General features: G+C 39.6%; 1 protein-coding gene across 2 annotated transcripts in view; it reads left to right on the top strand.

Moving 5' to 3' along the window:
- Positions 1-12,755, top strand: part of GAS2L3 (growth arrest specific 2 like 3) — a 30,908-nt gene extending 18,153 nt beyond the window's left edge. For both annotated transcript variants that reach the window (XM_048835462.2, XM_048835463.2), the window contains exons 6-9: positions 1,018-1,081; positions 1,971-2,109; positions 3,222-3,329; positions 8,778-12,755. In XM_048835462.2, the coding sequence (XP_048691419.1) occupies positions 1,018-1,081; positions 1,971-2,109; positions 3,222-3,329; positions 8,778-10,217 (1,751 nt within the window). In that variant the 3' untranslated portion in view covers positions 10,218-12,755. The remainder of the gene's footprint in view (positions 1-1,017; positions 1,082-1,970; positions 2,110-3,221; positions 3,330-8,777) is intronic.
- Positions 12,756-19,629: the final 6,874 nt, after the last annotated feature.

Below are 19,629 nucleotides of genomic sequence, written 5' to 3'. Positions count from 1 at the left end.
TGCGGGCCATAGTTTGCCCACCACTGATCTAATCTAATCTAAAATATTAAATTTATTGCTATATTTCAGTCTTCAGTGGTGCAAGTAGGAGAAAAAAAATGCTTGTGTATATCCCCAGTTCACTCTGTATAAACTGAAGAGCCTAAACTCATTAAATGCACTCTGAAACAACTACTTAAAATATGTTTAACTTCCTTGGGATCAGCAGTCAGGATTTCCCAATGCTGTCTTGTTTTGATTGTAGCTAGAAGTATTTTGAAATCTGTTTATTGCTGTTTTCAGAAACTGGCTCTGTGGCATAAATGGCAACGTTGTGTGCCTTTGGCAATGAGTCTTATTAGGGAGGCTGCAAGTCTTCTCACCCCAATTCCCCCCCTGCCCAGACAAGCTTTCAAGCTCTTCTTGACTGGTGAAGTGGGAATGGCTGCTTTTGTAATTTGGCAATTACCCATTTCTGTCCAAGAGACATGCTGTGAAAACAACCCCTAGAATGGGCAGGAGGTTATGGAGGTAGCGAATTAAGTGACCCCAGAATGGCATTCACATGGGCAGCAGTGTGTTTCTGGATGCTCTGTCCCCCTCGCCCACTCTGATACCAAGCCAAACATCTTGATTGCTAGTGAAACAGAAGCTTGAGACTTCTGTTTGTGATCTAGGCATAAAGCTACTTGTCTTCACTTTCAAGGCCTTCACAGCCTATCCCACCCTACCCATCTTCTCTCATTCACTATCAAGATGTCAACTCCCACCTCTGATTGGCCCTTGGTGTCAGCCTCCATCACCCACCTGTTAAATTTTCAAACAGGCACCTTCTGTCTTGTTGAGGCTGTTTGTAATATCTCACACTTGAAAACTTAGTCTTGTGTGTTTATGTATCTTGTTTGCAGGATGTAAAGCTGGCTTAGGGAATGGGTGAAAACCCTACCTGCCTTCTATTTTCTGTACTTAGTTCACAGGCCACCCCTTATCTGGTAAAGCTTTTCAAACGTGAAGTATGACTTATTTTTTCCTCTGTAGTTTTGCACAAGGATCCAAGACAGGTGTATCTCTGTCTTCTGGAAATTGGTCGCATCGTATCAAGGTATGAACTCCGTGTAGTTTTCTAACTAGAAGCTAAAAATTGCGTTCTGTTAAGCATATAAAGTTTTAGTGTTGGGTTACATACCGTATTTTGCAAATTGAAGTCTTTTAATACAATGAAAATAGATTCTATTTTGGTTCAGAGAGTAATTAACAGCTCTGCTGTTATGGCCTACCTATGCTAAGGATACTCTTCAAAAATTTCCCATCATTGCTAATACCTGCCTGAATGCTTTCTAGTGAGGTTCAGTTCCACACTGCTGCTTAATACAGGTTACGCCTAAACGTCACAATCAAGCACATAGATAGCACTAAGATATCTACATCTGTAAGGAGGGGAGATCATCAATGGAGACCTAAGTGGCCTCAAAAACAGAACTTCAACTCTTGTTCTTAAAACTTTAAATTTGAAAAATGCCTCAACTGTTGCAATCATGTCATACCTTTGAAAACCTCTAAGTCTTCTCAGTCTCCTGTTTTCCACTGGGAATAAGAACAACTTTCTTAACATTGCCTCATAACTTAAATTGTTCTGATCTGGTGAAAACTTTACTATCTTCTGCTGTAGCCTCTCTGAGACCATCTTTCCCCCACTGTGGTACATTCACTGGGGATGTGTACCTGCTATTTAAACGGAACCCAGACAACAGCAAAATGATTCTAAGCAATTTAAAGCGTGTCTGAGAGAAATTCTAACCTTAATGCTATTATTTGACTTATTAGATAATTAATCCTCTGACTGACCAGACTTTTCTTATATGAGCTGTTTTTTTTTTTCTCTGTTCAGTTATTCAACACTTTGCATGTATTTTCTTCATTGGCTCCTTTGTATTTGTTTAGTTTCATAAGGTCTCCTCTTACCCCATTATCATCTTTGTATTTGTGTTCAGGTATGGAGTTGAACCTCCTGTGCTAGTAAAACTGGAGAACGAAATTGAGTTAGAAGAGACATTGTTAATGACCTCCGGGCCAGTAACATCTCTCAGCACCCCAAAGTCCTGTTGCCACCATGGGGAACTGCATGAAGCAGTAAGTATTGTGCATATTTTGTGCGGTGTAGGCTTTGAATTACTCCAGCTCCTAATTTTGCATATGTGCTATTTAGATCATTAAATGCAAGGAATTTCTATGTAGCATATAGGTGCCTTCTTGCGTTGAAAGGGCAAGGATAGGCCTCCGCCAATGGACATGTTCTAAATGTACACAGTGAATCTTTTTATCTATAAGTCGTAGTATGAAATGGGTGCATGACAAACACTTCAGCAAAGGGAAAGCTTGTACTGAAATCTCTCCCTCCTTCTTTCCTGTACTGATGGAAGACAGGGAAACACTGAATGGGGAAAAAAAACTTGGAAATTTAATGCAACATACTGAATGTGTAAGTCTTAACTGGTATTATTTAGTGGTACTTGGCCAAACTATTTAATATTAAAAGAATAGGCTTTTTAAAACATATGTTTCAAAAGAAAGGGTTTTTTTTAATATGAAAACTTGCTAAAGAAACAAACGTGCTAAAATATCTTGGAGTAATGTGAGAACAAATTTCTGAAGTTGCACCCCTAAGGAAACAGACTTTCATCCAACTATCTTGGAGAATACTGGTGCTTTTGGACCAAGTACAGAATCTTGACCAATTTGCTCATCTTATGAGACAGGTCAGACTGGGCCTACTAAAAACCATTTCAACAATTCAAGAGTGGCCCAGTCATCTGGTACAATTCCTTGAGACATAAAGTCTATCTTTATGAAGCTACCCTTACAACTATTGACAAATGAATTGGGGTAAAGTAAAGAAAGGGAATTTAAATAGGAAAAAGTTTGTTCTAATAAAATGAGAAATTAGAAGCACCAGATCTGCGCACACACAAGATTACTTTAATTTTTTGAATAGCTCAGATGTTCTCGTCCGTGCATGTGTGCCTTTCTATGACCTTCTTTTATATTACATCTAGGAGTTTTATCTGTTCAGGCCATCTTGTAATGAGGGAAAGTTTTTTGACAGGGACATATTTAATCTTTTGCCATGGTTAAATGACCTATCAGTGGTTAATCCACAAAACAAAAAACACCACACACATGTAATCTTTTTTTGAAAAAACTCAATTTTCTAACAATTTTCTACTTTCCTTTTTAAAATCTAGGTTAAGCACATAGCAGAAGATCCTCCCTGTAGCTGTTCCCATAGATTTTCGATTGAGTACTTATCTGAAGGACGTTATAGATTGGGAGATAAAATACTCTTCATACGAGTAAGTGCGGTTCCTCAAAATGTTTCCTCACCTCATTTGTTAGCTTTGCCTCTGTCCTATACGGCCTGTGGTCTGGGGTTTTTCACCTGGGTTCATATGTCTGTCCAGCACAACAGGAATGTACAATCTGCATGTGTTTTGTCTCGCTGGATTCATCCCTGGACCATTGGCAGTGTCCCTCCAGTCTTCTTTCCCCTTGGAATCTCTTGCAGGTCTTTGGTAACCTCTGGTGACCTAGGAGCATAACAGGGAGGGAATACTGTTTAGACACATGAACACTGGAAATCAAGGACAGTAGATTGTTGTAATGTCCCATCAGAACATCCATACACCCGTCTGTAGTAATGACCGTTTTATACCCTAGGGACCTCGGAAAGGGACCCGAGGGTGGCCCATCAAAATACTCCTCTCATCACCAGCTTGGTGGAATGGCCTCAACCTCCACTTGGAGGCGGGGGTAATTGCTCTACAATGGGGGCAGACATTCACTCTATGCATAAAGCTATGAGAAGCAGAACTGGCAGGAACTTGAGTTTGGTCATAAGGAAAGTGTTGGGTTTTTTTGTTTTTGTTTTTAAACCTGGCTTAGAAACTGGTGTGTGGATAGACTGGGTGGGCATTACAACAACCTGCTATACTAGACAGTTGATAGAGTAGTGTGTGCAGCAGCCAGGAGACTTTGGAGTAGGGAGAAAGAGGCAGAAAACTTCTTTTCTCTTCTGACTATCAGAGGGTGGTTGGAGCTTCAAATATAATACTGTCTAGCCAGAGACTGAGCCAAAAGCATCTTGGTTGAACCTCCAGCACCTGCTCTCCAGCAGCTGTGAATCTGGGATTTTGTGTCAGAACACTGCAGATATTTGGGTAGTGTCTGGGAGGGTGGGAAAGACCAAGAACGAGACAGATGACTTCCTGTCTGGCTAACAGGTTTAATCCTCTAGTCTGTAGATGTCTAGTACATTTCCTCCCCCCTCCTCCCCTACCCCCCCCCCCAGTCCTGGCTGTTGGCACTCTGATCTGTATGAACTAATTCGAAAATATTAGTTTAACAAGGAAACAAGCACTGAAGTCATGAAATATTAGCTACACAGAAACTGATCACTATATATTTGTGTCTTCATGACTTTCATATTAAATTTGTATACAATTACATTTCATAAAGAAATGCTCTAAAAGGGGATATCGTGATTTTTATACTGTAAATAATGACCCAAACATCATTGCCATGTAAATAGTGACAACCAGAAAGAATCCCTTAAGTTTAAAGTATAGTGCCTTACTGAATTGTGTCTGCACTTCAGGTTCTGACTCTGAATAAAGGAAGATAACTGAATAGAATATTAATCCTTGAATGTTGACTATCAAACTTCTGGGCTATTGAGTAGTATAGCTGATCTACCCCTTAACCTCACAAATTCTTATGCTATCCTAAATGTTGAAGGGGCATCATCAATGTGAAAACAACTTTTCTGTCTGAAAATGAGGTACCTATAGTTTGAAATGACACATACAATTACTATCACGGAAAGAAGTAGGCAGGAACAATTTTCCTTTATTATTTCAGTTTACTGTGTACATGTTACAGACCTGCCTAGTAGCTACCCCCAGTTCGTTATAAATGGATCCAGCCTTCCAAGCCAGTTGGGTCTGAGCAGAGTCCATTCGCTGTTTTCTAGCTCTGGGCCTGTAAGGCAGATGCTTGGGTGCAGACTCCCTGTCTGACACTCTTCCTTGCAGTGTAGTACTCTGCTGTCCATCTGCCCTAGGCTCCGAAACCAGGGCTGTTACCTCCCAGTCTGCCCTAGTTGCTTGTGTATGCACCCCCAGCGTTTAACTTTGCCATGGGTGCTCTGGTTATACTTTAACTCCTTAGGGACCAAGTGGCAGGTAAGGCAAGGAACACAGGTATTTCTTAACCTCGGTAATCCTTACTCTCAAAACATACAAGAGTTACAGATCTTTGGGAAAAATAACAAGCCTATATGCCCTCTCCCCTGAGTGTATGTTCACCCATCTCGTGAGTCCTAAGCCAGTCAGTATGTCAAGTGGACATACTGCCCTCCTGCCATCTGGCAATGGTTGGTCAGTGAGAGAGAGGAAGCCTTGAGCAGATCCTACTCTTAAATAAAGCTTCTGTCTCCTCTGTCAGGTGACCAACTGATCAGCTTCAGAACCACAGTTGGGTGATTAACTGGGATGGCTCAGCACCCCGGAGCCAAAACTAGGAAAGCCAGTTTCCTTCTGCCTAGCCACACTCTGTAGCAAAACCGTTGTTCTAAAGTTGGACGCCTTTGGTTGGAAAACAATCACAGTTGATGATTCTAAAGTTGGTTTTTCCATGGAGGTGTTGGGCATTACAGTAAGCTGCCTTGCATCTGTCTTTGACTGCTCTAGGCAGTTCCAGTTACATACCGAAAGGATAGGTCACATTCTTTGAAAGTCACAACTTGATAGAAAGGTGGGTGAGGTAATATCTTGTATTGAAGGAAATGTTATTGGGTTGCTGTGGTGGGGAAAACACCACAGCAGCCCAACACTGTGTAGCATTTAATTTCAGAAAGGGGAACTACACAAAAAGGAAGAAGTTAGTTACACAGACATTAAAAGGTACAGCGCCAAAAGTGAAATCCCTGCAAGCTGCATGGAAACTTTTTAAAGGCACCATAATAGAGGCTCAACTTAAATGTATACTCCAAATTAAAAAACATAGTAAGAGACTGCCCCCATTAGCTAAACAACAAAGTAAAAGAAGCAGTGAGAGGCAAAAAGGCATCCTTTAACAAGTGGAAGTTAAATCCTAATGAGGAAAATAGAAAGGAACATAAATTCTAGCAAGTGAAGTATAAAAATATAATTAGGAAGGCCAAAAAAGCATTTGATGAACAACTAGCCAAAGACTCAAAAAGTAATAGCAAAATTTTTTCTAAGTATATCAGAAGCAGGAAGCCTGCTAAACAACCAGTGGGGCAACTGGACGATCAAGATGCTAAAGGAGCACTCAAGGAAGATAAGGCCATTACGGAGAAACTAAATGAATTCTTTGCATTGGTCTTCACAGTTGAGGATGTGAGGGAGATTCCCAAATCTGAGCCATTCTTTTTAGATGACAAATCTGAGGAACCGTCCCAGATTAAGGTGTCATTAGAGGAGGTTTTGGCACAAATTGATTAACTATACAGAAATAAATCACCAGACCAGATGTTCTTCACCCAAGAGTTCTGAAGAAACTCTAATATGAAATTGCTGAATTACTAACTGTGGTAACCTATCATTTAAATCACCTTCTGTACCAGATGACTGGAGAATAGCAAATGTGACGCCAATTTTTAAAAAAGGCTCCAAAGGTGATCCCGGCAATTACAGGCCGGTAAGCCTAACTTTGGTACCGGGCAAACTGGTTGAAACTATAGTAAAGAACAGAATTATCAGACACATAGATGAACAGAATATGTTGGGGAAGAATCAACACACCTTTTTGTAAAGGGAAATCATGCCTCACCAATCCATTAGAATTCTTTGAAGATGTCAACAAGCATGTGGACAAGGGTGATCCAGTGGATATAGTGTACTTAGATTTTCAGAAAGCCTTTGATAAGGTCCCTCACCAAAGGCTTTTAAGCAAAGTAAGCTGTCATGGGATAAGAGGGAAGGTCCTTTCATGGAACAGTAACTGGTTAAAAGATAGAAACAAAGAGTAGAAATAAATGGTCAGTTTTCAGAATGTAGAGAGGTAAATAGTGGTGTCTCCCAGGGGTCTGTACTGCGACCAGTCCTATTCAACATATTAATAAATGATCTGGAAAAAGGGGTAAACAGTGAGGTGCCAAAATTTGCAGATGATACAAAACTACTCAAGATAGTTAAGTCCCAGGCAGAACTGTAAAGAGTTACAAAGGAATCTCATAAAACCTGGTGACTGGGCAACAAAATGACAGATGAAATTCAATATCAATAAATGCAAAGTAATGCACATTGGAAAACATAACGCCACTATTACATATAAAATGATTTGGTCTAAATTAGCTGTTACCACTCACGAAAGAGATCTTGGAGTCATTGTGAATAGTTCTCTGAAAACATCCACTCAATGTGCAGCAGCAGTCAAAAAAGCTAACAGAATGTTGGGAATCATAAAAAAGGGATAGATAATAAGACCAACTATCATTGCCTCTATAAATCCATGGTACACCCACATTTGCGTGCAGACGTGGTCACCCCATCTCAAAAAGGGTACTGTATATTGGAATTGAAAAGGTACAGAAAAGGGCAACAAAAATGATTAGGGGTATGGATTAGCTTCCATATGAGGCAAGATTAATAAGACTGGGACTTTGCAGCTTGGAAAAGAGATAACTAAGGGAGGATATGCTTGAGGCCTATAAAATCTCTGGTTGGGAAGACGATAAATAAGGAAGTGCTATGTACTCCTTCTCATAACACAAGAACTAGGGGTCACCAAATGAAATTAATAGGCAGCAGGTTTAAAGCAAACAAAAGGAAGTATTTCTTCACTCAGTGGAACTGTGGAACTCCTTGCCAGAGGATGTTGTGAAGGCTAGGACTATAACAGGGTTCAAAAAAGATTAGCCAAGATGGGCAGGGATGGTGTCCCTAGCCTGTGTTTGCCAGAAACTGGGATTGGGCAGCAGGAGATGGACCACTTGGTAATTGCCTGTTCTGTTCATTGCCTCTGGGACATCTGGTATTGGCTGCTGTCGAAAGACAGGATACTGGGCTAGATGGACCTTTGGTCTGCCCCAGTATGGCCGTTCTTATGACCAACTTCTGCTGGTGAGACTGACGAGCTTTTGAGCTACACAGAGCTGTTCTTCGGGTCTGGGAAAGGTAATCTGGCACTGACATGGCTATAGCAACATTGTATACAACAATTTGATACAAACATAAACCAATCTGTCACATTACACTTATTATTTTATTACACTATAATTCCAGTTATCTGAATTCCCTTTTTCTGAAAATCCTACTTATCCAAATCCAGTATGTCCCCTCTCCAGAGCCCTGTGTTAGTTAATAACTTTTTTTTATCCTAATCCAGTTATCTGAAAGTTTCACATGTCCCCCAGGCCATTTGGATAAATGGGAATGTACTGTATTTGTATTACCATAACACCTAGTAGCCCATAGACACTCAGTTGCCCCTGCATATTCAGTCAGTGGCTCAGTTGCTGGAAAAAACCTTATTAATGTCAAGAGGGGAGCAGAAAAACCCTGAAATCCTTTCCTTTAAAAAAAAAGGGGGGGGGGGAGGGGGAATTTAAAATAAGAGGAAAATCAGGCTATTATTTAAAGGCTGCTATTCAGGAAATTCAGGCTATTATTTAGAAATAGGATACATTAAAGTTGCTAGTGCCTTACACTTCCTGTGTTACATTTGGTAATAAATTGTGTACTAAAGTAGATATGATTTTAGAGTTCTGCCATTCTCAGATGCTGCATGGAAAACATGTGATGGTACGTGTTGGTGGAGGCTGGGACACTCTTCAAGGTTTTCTTCTCAAATATGATCCATGTCGAGTGCTGCAATTTGCAACTCTGGAGCAAAAAATCCTGGCATTCCAGAAAGGTGGCCCCAATGAAGACACCCCTGATTCATCATCTAGAACTCTGCAGCCTCCTTTCATGAATCCCATATCGGCTATTAATATGTTTCAGAAACAAAATTCAAAACCAGCCACTCCTGTTTCAGTTCTAAAAGCTGCTCAGGTGGCCAGTGGTAAGCAGGCATTATCTAAACGTCCACAGTCACCTGCCCTGTCATCCCCAAAAGCAGCAACCAAGTCCATATCAGCTCGTTCCAAGTTACAAGGATCTCCAGCAAAGGGTGCCCAGTCTCCTTTCAGATCCTTAACAGGTGCTTCAAAGAAATTGGATTCTTCTGCACGCAACTTACCATCTTCTGTTATTTCAAAACTTGCACAACCTGTAAACAAAAGTTCTTCACCTGCATTATTAAATATTGCTCCTGATTGTTCAGGGCCACTGTGCAAACGCATCTGGTCCCCTGATACTCCTAACATCAAAATTCCACCATCCCAGAATTCTCCAGCAGCAATTTTACATCCTACCCTCTCTTGCTCTACAAGTCAGCTTTCAGAATTACCTGGGACAAGAGAGATGACTGCTTCGAAACAAAAATATGCTCCTTCTAAATGCAAAACTGTATCTAACTCTACCACCAAACTTAATTCTGTTGCTTCAAAATCCTCATCAAAATCTGCTAGGCCACCTAACGCAAATCTGCCTGTTGTTTCTAAGCCTTCACATTCTTATCAGTCTCTTGCAAAAATAGCAAAACCTGCTTCCAAATGTAACAATGAAGCATTGGGAATAGGGTCCCGGCCTCCCAGAATAGTGCCACAAACAGGATCTGGCCCAGGGAGGAATCTCAGAACTACTCCTGTCTTAAAACAGCCAGGTTCTGCATCTTCGTTTGCAGCTGGTAAAACATCACAGTTAATGCCTCCACTGGCATCTCCAAGCAAGAGCGTAGCTTCAGCTGCTAATAAACGACCTGCAGTAAAGTGTTTACAGGGGCAAGATAGCAGTATAAGCCCACAGATAGGATCCAGTTTATCAAAACATCCTGAGCGCACTCCATTATCTGTTGTACGACTTCCCCAAACTTCAGCCAAAGCACAAACGACAAAAAAGACAGCACAGCCTTCCACAACAAATCTCTCCTCAATCAAAACCTCCCAAAAGAGCGATGAAATCCTGGCTTCAACAGCCAAGAAACCCGTCTCAAAAGGAAAGACTACAACTGCATATGGTAAGGGGACGCCTCGTGTATTAAAAGATCCTATTTTGAAGGCTAAACAAGATGATCACTATTTTGTTATGACTGGCAGTAAGAAACCCAGAAAGTAAGCAGAAATATGGTGCTTTCCATTTAAATAGCACTACACTAATCACAATGGTAACACTTTTATGTCTCAGACATGTATGAGACCTAAGTGTGTGTGTTTTTTTTCTATAAGGATTTACTAAATACTCTGTCCATACTTTGTAGTTAAATACCATTCCACTTTTATTACATATGAAAAGTAACTTTACTTGCTATTCACCATAGCGCAGTACAGACAGAGTACACCAGTTTGTTGATACCATGATGATTTAAGGCTGTTTTGGTTTTGGAGAGGAGGGCTGTTGCTGCTTTCCTTAAATGGATTTTAGCTTCTTCTAGATATTTCTCCAAAGTAGGATCCAGATGATGATTCAGAACGCTCTGGTACATCGGTGTCAAGTACCTGCTGTTGCTAGTTCCATTACATATACTGTACGTGTATAATATCACTAAAAGCCAACTTATTTGAAAATAAAGATAACAGGATTAACACTTTCATTTGGATGGGCAGATGATACGGATTCTACGAATTAGGACTCTAGGCCAAGATTTTCAAATGGCTGGTGATTTTTTGGGTGCACACTGTGAGATGCCTTAAAGTGGCCTGGTATTTCAGAAGGTGCTAAGCATCCAAACTCTGAAAATCTGGCTGCTTTAAGGTATCTCAAGTTGGGCACAAGTCTCTTTTGAAAATCTTGGCTTTGGCACTCATCTTTTTGGTGCCTTAGGATGTTGAGTCTCAGTAACACTTTCACACTGAATGTCATGGCTGAATGTCACACTGTTGTTTTTTATTATTATGACAAGATACATTTTTTTAAAAATGAAAGAGGATGGTGCTGTTGACAGTTTTATTAAATTGCCATTGTTGTTTTTAAAGTGTCTCTTCCCCCTGAGCTATGTCTTCTGTTTAAATCTGCTATAATAACTCTACCTGGTCATTCCTTTTTGGAGTTAAGTAACCGTTTCCCAAAGTGCTAACAGGGCTACATTCACCCTCTTCAGAGGGCCGCGTGAGGCTTCTTACATAGCACTTAAGCCCTCAAAATAGGGTTTAAGAAATACTAGTATGGTGCCTCAGCCTGGTGCTAACCTTTGCACAAGGGCGAAATTCTCCCTGAATGAATGAAAACTATGGTCACTTGCACTAATTACCACCTCTGGGTCAGTGTTATCTGAAGTCAGGATATTTTACAAGTTTAAAGAACGGCAATGCAAGCATTTAAAAGCAATCTTATGTCTTAAATTTCATAAATGGACTATGACTGTGTGACGTACAAACTGAGAGAATATTTTTCTCCTCCTAAAGAATTTACCTATGGGCCAATGATAAGGATACATGATAGTCTGAATTTTTTATTCTCAGAACTGGAGTTAAAGAGCTGTTTATAAACTAATCATGTTTTTTAATTGGCAGTGGCAGCCTCATAGATCTGTCATTATCAGCACCTTGTTAATTCTCTGTTATTTATGACTGTATTTAAAGTATGCATACTTACTGTAGAGTATCAGTTAGTCTGTTGAAAGTGGATGTTGTGTAAACAAGCTACTAGCTAATACTTTGGAATATTAAATACACCAACCTTCATATCTGAGACAGCAAGTCTAAAAAGCTTGTTTTTAGCTACAAAATTGTCTGTTTTGAAAAAAGTCTGTTGCTAAATTGCTTTACCTACACAGTGGTGAGTTTGGCCCAGTGTATTTGTAAGTGGGAAAACTCTAGTGACTGCAGTGGAATTAATCTCATGCTAGTAATGAATTTGGACTGACTCATACACTGAAAAATTCTCTTCTCAATGAGAGAACTGCTTAAGAGTAGACTTCCAAATATCCTGTAGTTAAGATTCAGTACATCCTCTTGGGTAGACTAAGGGCAGAACTCTTGGGTTTCTTCTTTATGAACTATTTGTTTTTAAAGTTTTTTTTAATTGCTATGAAATACTCTCTAAGTACATACTAATTCTATCATACTTTGAAATATGTCATCATGGTTTAAAAGAAGAGGAAATTGGATGATTTCATCTTTGACTTGTAAAATTTAATGTATTAAATGAGAGAATCACAAAGTAAAGCTTGAATATCAAGCATAAACTTCTGAGCTGGGAAGGTGTGGCACTGCAGGGGATAAAAATGTGCCTTATATCTGAAATCAGTGCAATAAGCTATTAAATGGTTAAGCAATGCACATTAAGTTCCACTTTTGCATTTACAGAGATCAACCTGAGCATTGTGCTAAACAAAATGTAATAGTTATAAAATGTTGACCTAGGTTCAATCTTTAACACCAGTTGCAAAACTTGACTAAGGCTTACATCCTGTAACTTGGCATGGAGTGAATCCAAAAAGGATAGCAGTAGTCAAATTTAACAAAACCACTCTTGTCATTCTGAAGGCCTCTAACAGGAAACCTATAAGTTTTTTGCAATGTTTACACTGGCAAAAGATATGTCTAATCTCCTGCTTGTACCAAATTTTTGTGAAAGAAGTTGAAGCAAATCCCTGAATTCTTGACCTCTTTTCTGTACTAACTCCAGTTACTTTAAATAAACTCTTATACCTCACTTTCGCTTTTTTAGTCAGTGATTGATTTAAAATGTACAAACTTGTTTTGCATTTTGGTGTATACAATATTGCACTTCTATAGATGTGGTGTTAAAGTTTTTTATGTTATAGCACAAAACATGAAGAAAATTCTCTGTGTTGAGCCAATATTAAGATACAAAGGTCTGTGCCCAATTAATTGCTTCGGACCAGATTCCGAAATTTTAATTCCATCAGCTCATTTCAGTGAGGCTATTTGCAGAGAAAGGCACTACTCAGGATCATATCTTTAAGCTGTGAATAGCCAGACTAAGACTAGTCACAAATCTTTTTGAACTTAAGTTACTCGTTGCCTCATACTAAAATCGTGTGTAGAAGGTGAGGGGATTTGGCAATTACACAGACATTTTAACTTATCTGCTGGACCCAGTCCTGCTTCCATTTAAGTCAATCAGACTTTTGCTATTGACTGGGATGGAAGAAGGATTGTGGGGCCACCTGAAAGAAATCACCGGGGTAGTTTTTTATTGTTGCAAAGGGAAAACTATGCTGGGACAGATTGGGGCATATTTTGCTGAAGTCAACAATGGGCAGCTCAAACGAGGGGCACTCAATAAAATATTACACTGTCTATAGAAACAACCTCTTTGCCTAATGGAACTACTACCCTGCACCCTGCACTACCCTGTGCCCCTGGTAGTAGCAGACCTGTTTCTGTCACAGTAGTTTTGCTGGAGTAATTTCTCCTCTCCAAAGTGGGTAAAATTGGAGATCATGAAAAGAAATAACATAGATTTTATCTGTGCAACTTCCAGTACTACCAACAGGAGTCACACAGCGAAGTTTCCTTGTACTTTGTTAAAAATGTATCCCTCAGTGCAACTGAAATATTTTTCATAAGGTACTGTCAGCAGCCAAGGATACTGTTTGAATGGCCTGGGTTGGTCCTTGAAGTGCGCTCCAGCAACTTAAATTAAATCAGCAAAAAGGCAGAGACTATAAACCTAATATAAATGAGTCCAAAAGTCCTTGGTACTCAGTGCTTCATCCCCAGCTTCTGCTGTTGTACTCCAGAAGCCTTAGAGAGAGCCTGGTGCGAGCTCATGCGATGAGTTGTACCCATAATTGATAATTCTCAGAGATGTTTTGCTGTCTGCAGTCAGGATGGGGTCTCAACCTCTGCTTGCCTGTGGTTTTTTTGTTTTGTTTTTGTGGGGGTGGGGAGGTGGTGGTAGACCCCATCGCACGCGTGTGTGTGTGTACTTGGGGCAATTATATAGCCTGTTATATAGACTTATAAGATTGAATAATGAGCCATTTTGCTACAGTAGTCCTCTAAAGTCCTATTTTTGGATTGGGGCCCCATTATGGTGGTTGCTGTCCAAACACAGCTTGGTTGTATTGTGATGAGCCACCATAAGTACATTTGACAAGAAAATGTACATTCTGTCAATGTTATTTTCCTTGTTACAATACCCCCTCTTGATCTTCTGCATAGGTTCCAGTAACAAATATTAAATCTATACAAAATAGTAAAAATTCACCAATTGTAAGAAATTGCTGAAATATCTTTTATTGTTACATGGAGGCAAAAACCTACATCAACCATTGCTAAAATGGGTATTGATAGAAGAGTTTAATTTTACTTTTTTTAAATCAAACTCAATGACACTTTTCTTCATCTTCAGAATTAATGGAGGAAGCACAGGAAAGAGTAAGAAAAATGTGCATATTAACATAGTAGATGCTGGTTTGCAATTATTGAGTCAATCAGATCACAGCTTTCCACTATAAAAGGCCAAATTCAAGCCTGGTGTAAGTGCATTCAATTCCTCTGAGCTCGGAGAGAAATGTCACAAGACTTAAAATGGCAACTGAATGAAATTTTATAAATTTTAAACCCTCTTTCCCAGCCCTGTGAATATGTATTTATTATGAAAAGAAGACAGCTGGAGTTGATCCTGCCAAAGCTATTGCATCAGTTGCCATCACTGCTGGCTAGTTTAGGAGCCTCATACGCAAATGCAGGAAGGAAATTTGGTTCAACAGTCACAGGTGGTTTTAAAAACAAAAAACAACAACAAAATAACCAACAACCTGCATATATTCTATATATTTGTAAATGGGTATGAAGTATTGCTTATCTTATCCTTCTGAACGTCAGCGTTCTGAATGCATGAGCTACATGGCTTTGCTGTTTGAAACATGCTTGAATAAGATTATTTGTCGAAGCTGTCAAATTATTTTGAATGGAACTAAAATTCTTCATGACTTCTCCCAAATCCACTTACAATCAAGTGCTAAAAATTATGTTGAGACATATGCATTATGAATGTGTGGATGAATGTCTGTATAGACAGATTCACCCACAAGCACACACTTAGTACCCCTACATCTGAGCATCAGCTATTCCACCTATGGAAGGGAATGTCTTTTCTCCCTCATGGTTTTCTGTTCACTAAGTGTCAAGCCTGAAATACTTGAATTTGTGTTCTATTCAATAGTTTCTCTGCTCCTTTGTTTTTGTCTTGAGAGTCCTTTGTGTAACAAATGTGATGCAGTAGATCCCAATTTTGAAGCACTAAAGTAATCCAGAGGCTCAACACTTCCATGTTTAATCAAAATCAGCTCAATTCATGCTAGTCTGTGATTTACTTCCCAGCAAATGATGGGAGGATATAGCCCCAATATTGGAGATGACTACTGAAAACTATTCTGTACACACACTTCACCAATAGGCTGAAGGCTCCAGAAAATGACCAAAAATAAGGAAACTCATACATGACTTTCTATGTATATACATGCAGAAATTTACGTTATAAGGTACCATCTGTAGATGGATAAAAATGGATAAAAAGCTGCAGTCAAGCAGGTAAAAAGAAAATTCATGTATCCCAGAAAGACTTCCACATAACACTGTGTATATTCTCACAATAACAGATGTGTGGTAGAGATTGCTCATGCCTGCTATTCCCAAAATGTGTGCACTGCCTCGTGAAGAAACTGTTCATTTTGAATCCATTGTTGCAGAATGGTTTCAGCCATTGTAAATCAAAAGCTTGGGCCACAATAGTGTAGATCCATCATAAATACCATTTTCAGAGAATGTTCGGGGAACTTCTTTCTCTCTTTTTATTTCTCTACACACCCTCAGAAGCCACATGTGAACAGGGAAAAAGAAAAGCGTGATATACAAAGCAAGGTGGGGAAAAGGCTGATTAGATTATGAGGACAAAAAGGAGGACTGAGTCTCGAGCAGATTAATCTCTGAATATCATGACTATTCCTAGGTTTAAATGCCAATGTGAACATTCCATTCATGGAGCTTTTATAGGCAAAATATTCCATCCAGTGATTTTGTGGGTCTCCGTAGTAGCTAACAATTTTTCATGAGTCAGAAAAATTCTATAGGTTCAAATTATAGCAGAGGACGTAACCTATTGCAATTGGTGTGCAAAACCAATGCCGTTAAACATGAATCTTGAACATACATCTGGATGTATTATTCTCCTGATGCACTTAAATAAAAAGTTTCTCTTCCCTATTCTAGTGATTGTTCATTCATTACATTTATCATTTCTGCAATTTATACTTAGGAATGGGATGCCAATGTTGGTAGTGTTCTTTCCTTTATACTATTACCACCCCGTGATTCACTGAACTGTCACTAAGGCAAATGTTAATGGCTGTGTGCGGGGTGTTGATGACACATGATGATGGGATTTTTTTCCTCTGATTTGGATTCTATGTAAAGCTTCTGAACTGGTTTCTTTACTTTCTTTTCTTTATGAATGAAAATTAAAGACTCTTGTTGTTTCTTCCTTTTAAAATCTGATGAAATGATAAAGCATTTTCTTTTAAAATTGTTTCAACGGGATTGCTGCAGAGCAGACTAACAAACTTCCTTTATTTTCACGGTAAGGAGAACATTCATTCTTGAAACAAAAATGAAACGTTGCTGATCAAAGAGTATTATGGGGACCTCTAGTGGCTAACAAAACCACTGTCAGTGACCCAGTTTGCAATATGTATCTGAGCTGCTAAACCCTCTGTTTAAATCAATGGACAAAATTTTCCTCTTGGATCCATGCTATACCTTTCAAACTGCTGATGCCCAAATGTGGGGCATGATAAAGTTACAAAATGATGCCAGAAATTTTAAAAGCTGTGAAATTCTTTCATTTAGTGAAACTGATGTTCTATAACTCCATTTCATGATTATTTCTGATGTAAATAATTTAATGCTAAAAGTGCAGAGATAGCAAATTTATGTGGAATGTAGATAACTTTGGGACAAAAACGTGTTAAATCCCTTTAAAATAAGGAACATTTGAGAGGCCTGTTCCACACGATGGGTCTCTTATACTTGCTACACTCCCCCCTTGACTTGCAGTTGAGCTTCCAGACATGTTACAAGTACAGAATAGAGAACAGAGTGTGACAGACACGCTGTGGATGAAATGCTAATCAGAGAGATGGATTTATGCCCTACAAATAAAAGCTGATTGGATGGCTAAAGGCCTAGTTTGTGGAAGGTACTGCTTTTTAGATACAGGAGAGAAAAGAGGGAGATTAGAGGGTTTACAGGAGCAAAAGAGAGGTGGGCTGTTTGTGTTCAGCCTCTTGCCTCTCCATAAAGTGTTGGTTGATAACTTTTGCAAACAAAGTTGTAGGGGTCTGGGAGTACAGCTGGGGGCTTGAATGTGAGCTGGGGTAGGGAGCAGAGGCAGGAGGCACAATGTAAAACTCCAGGGCCTATAAAACCATTAGGGCCAAATTTACATCTTACCCCAAAAAGAACATGTTTGGATAGCCATACGGTGGTAAAAATAAGATTCTTCACTGCATTTAATGCAAATGTGATATAAAAAAACCAGTGTAATATCAAGATCAGGTTACCTATATTTCCAATGTATAAACACATACACTGGCTGCCAATCACTTGAAAACAAATTGTAATAATAGCAATTCAGGTTTTGATTTTATGTAACTCTGTCTCCTCCCACACTCTCACTCTCCAGATAAGCATTCTTTTTACCTTTTCTGAACTTTAGCTGCTGTAACAGAGACCTCCCTGTACTGGCACCTGTGGTCCCAGAAGAACATAGATAATTACCATAGTGCGTCATTCTGATGTACGATATGTCTATTAGCACCTATTTATTTGCTGAGTCTAGCATTCTATAGACCTCTGTGAAATAGGATCATAATAAATTATTTGTATTGTGCACACACTGCAGCAGTGACCCTGGCAGTCCCTGGAAGGTATTTATTACTGCATTCAAAACTAAGATGAGCAGAGTGAGTTTGTTTAAAACAAACAAAAAACATCATAAACACTCAGGGCCTATTATACTCTCTTGGAGTTAAGCTTGTTTATAATATCTAAACTAGATCCAGTAGTCCTGTGTAAATGCGAAGGTGAGTGATTTGTCTTTTGATACATCGTTAGCAAGAGCAGAGGTGTGAGATCTGTATTCTTGTACATCCTTAGCCATAGCAAGATCCCCAGCTATGGTTATTACTTAGTCCTGCCTTGAGTGCAGGGGGCTGGATCTTCTGCAGGGGATCTAATCAGCCCCTGCAGTACCAAAGTGGTAGGTTCATCATGCTATAAGGTTACTGTTGCACTTGGAGTATTGGATCCAGTCATTGCTACATGCTGCATGTTACATATGACCACAGGGGAATCTGCCCTGGACAGTGTCTGACCTTATAAAGGCAAACGTTGGAAAGTTTATGCAAGTTCATTTTGGCCATGGCTTTAAACTGGACCCTCACTTAGGTGCACAAGTCTGGTCTATTGAGCAAGTATATAAATATGCTGGAAAGGTCCCTTCTTCCTTCTCATTTAGGTCATATCTTGAGGATTTTAGTGGTGCATAGTTCTTGTTCTAGCCCTCTGCACAGAGGTGAATTTCACCCTCACAGAATCCCTTTGAGCTCTTAGAATGATCTCCCATTCCAATGTATATAGGTACAATATTTCAAACACACACAGTTTCACCATCTAGTGTGTGTTTTTCACCATTATTTATATTGCAGCAGTACCCATCATGCTGCGTGTTGTGCAAACTTTGGCCCATATTGTGCATTCCTTATTTCCACTAATGAGGTTCACACAAGTAGTCCCTTGCAAGTCAAATGGAAGTCAAGGTATGTGTGAATAGCTGCTCACCCGTGTTTGCACAGGGTTCACTATCTGGCCCATAAAGGAGGACACCGTTCCTGTGTGAAAGAGTTTATAATCTGAAGGTCAGACAACAGATGAAGGGTGAGATAATTGGATACAGTATATGAACACAGGTTGGTCTACACAGGTATTGTTGCATTATAGTCTCTGTTCTGGGTTATGTGTGGGACAGGTGTGCAGAAGTCTTCCATTTATTTTCAACCTGAATCCATCATATCAAACACATTGTTCAAATGAAGTGTTCAAAAACCATGACTTCTTAAAAAATGGCATTGTTTTTCCATCTGCCTTCTACTTTTTGAGACTTTTGAGAGAACTGACCCATGCCAAATTAGTATGTGCTCATTTCAGGTTCAAAGTTCAATCTTAAAGGCACATGTGGAGATGTGGGCATCTCTGCTGGCTGGTTGGAGAGGGACTTCGATTACCCTTGCCTTTTGTCTGAGCTGTCATTCCTGCTCTACTCTCCTTTATCACTATCCCTCCTGCTCCCTTGTACATTCCCCTTCTATGCCTGGACACTCTCCTGTCTCACACCTCTTCCCCTTTCTCCTGAGTTTCGTACATCTCATTCTCTTCTTAAGTCTCCTCTCTGCATCACAGTCTCTCTTCCAAGCCTCCTCATACACCCATTCCCTTGTCTCCCATAGCCTGTCTCCCCCACCTCACTCCAGTTACCTGCTGCTCTCCAGACTGACCCG

Source organism: Caretta caretta, chromosome 1 (genome assembly GCF_965140235.1).
Source record: "Caretta caretta isolate rCarCar2 chromosome 1, rCarCar1.hap1, whole genome shotgun sequence".
In the NCBI taxonomy this organism is placed as follows: Eukaryota; Metazoa; Chordata; order Testudines; family Cheloniidae; genus Caretta; species Caretta caretta.
Note: the sequence above shows the minus strand (reverse complement) of the source record. Positions and strands in the feature narration are given on the sequence as shown.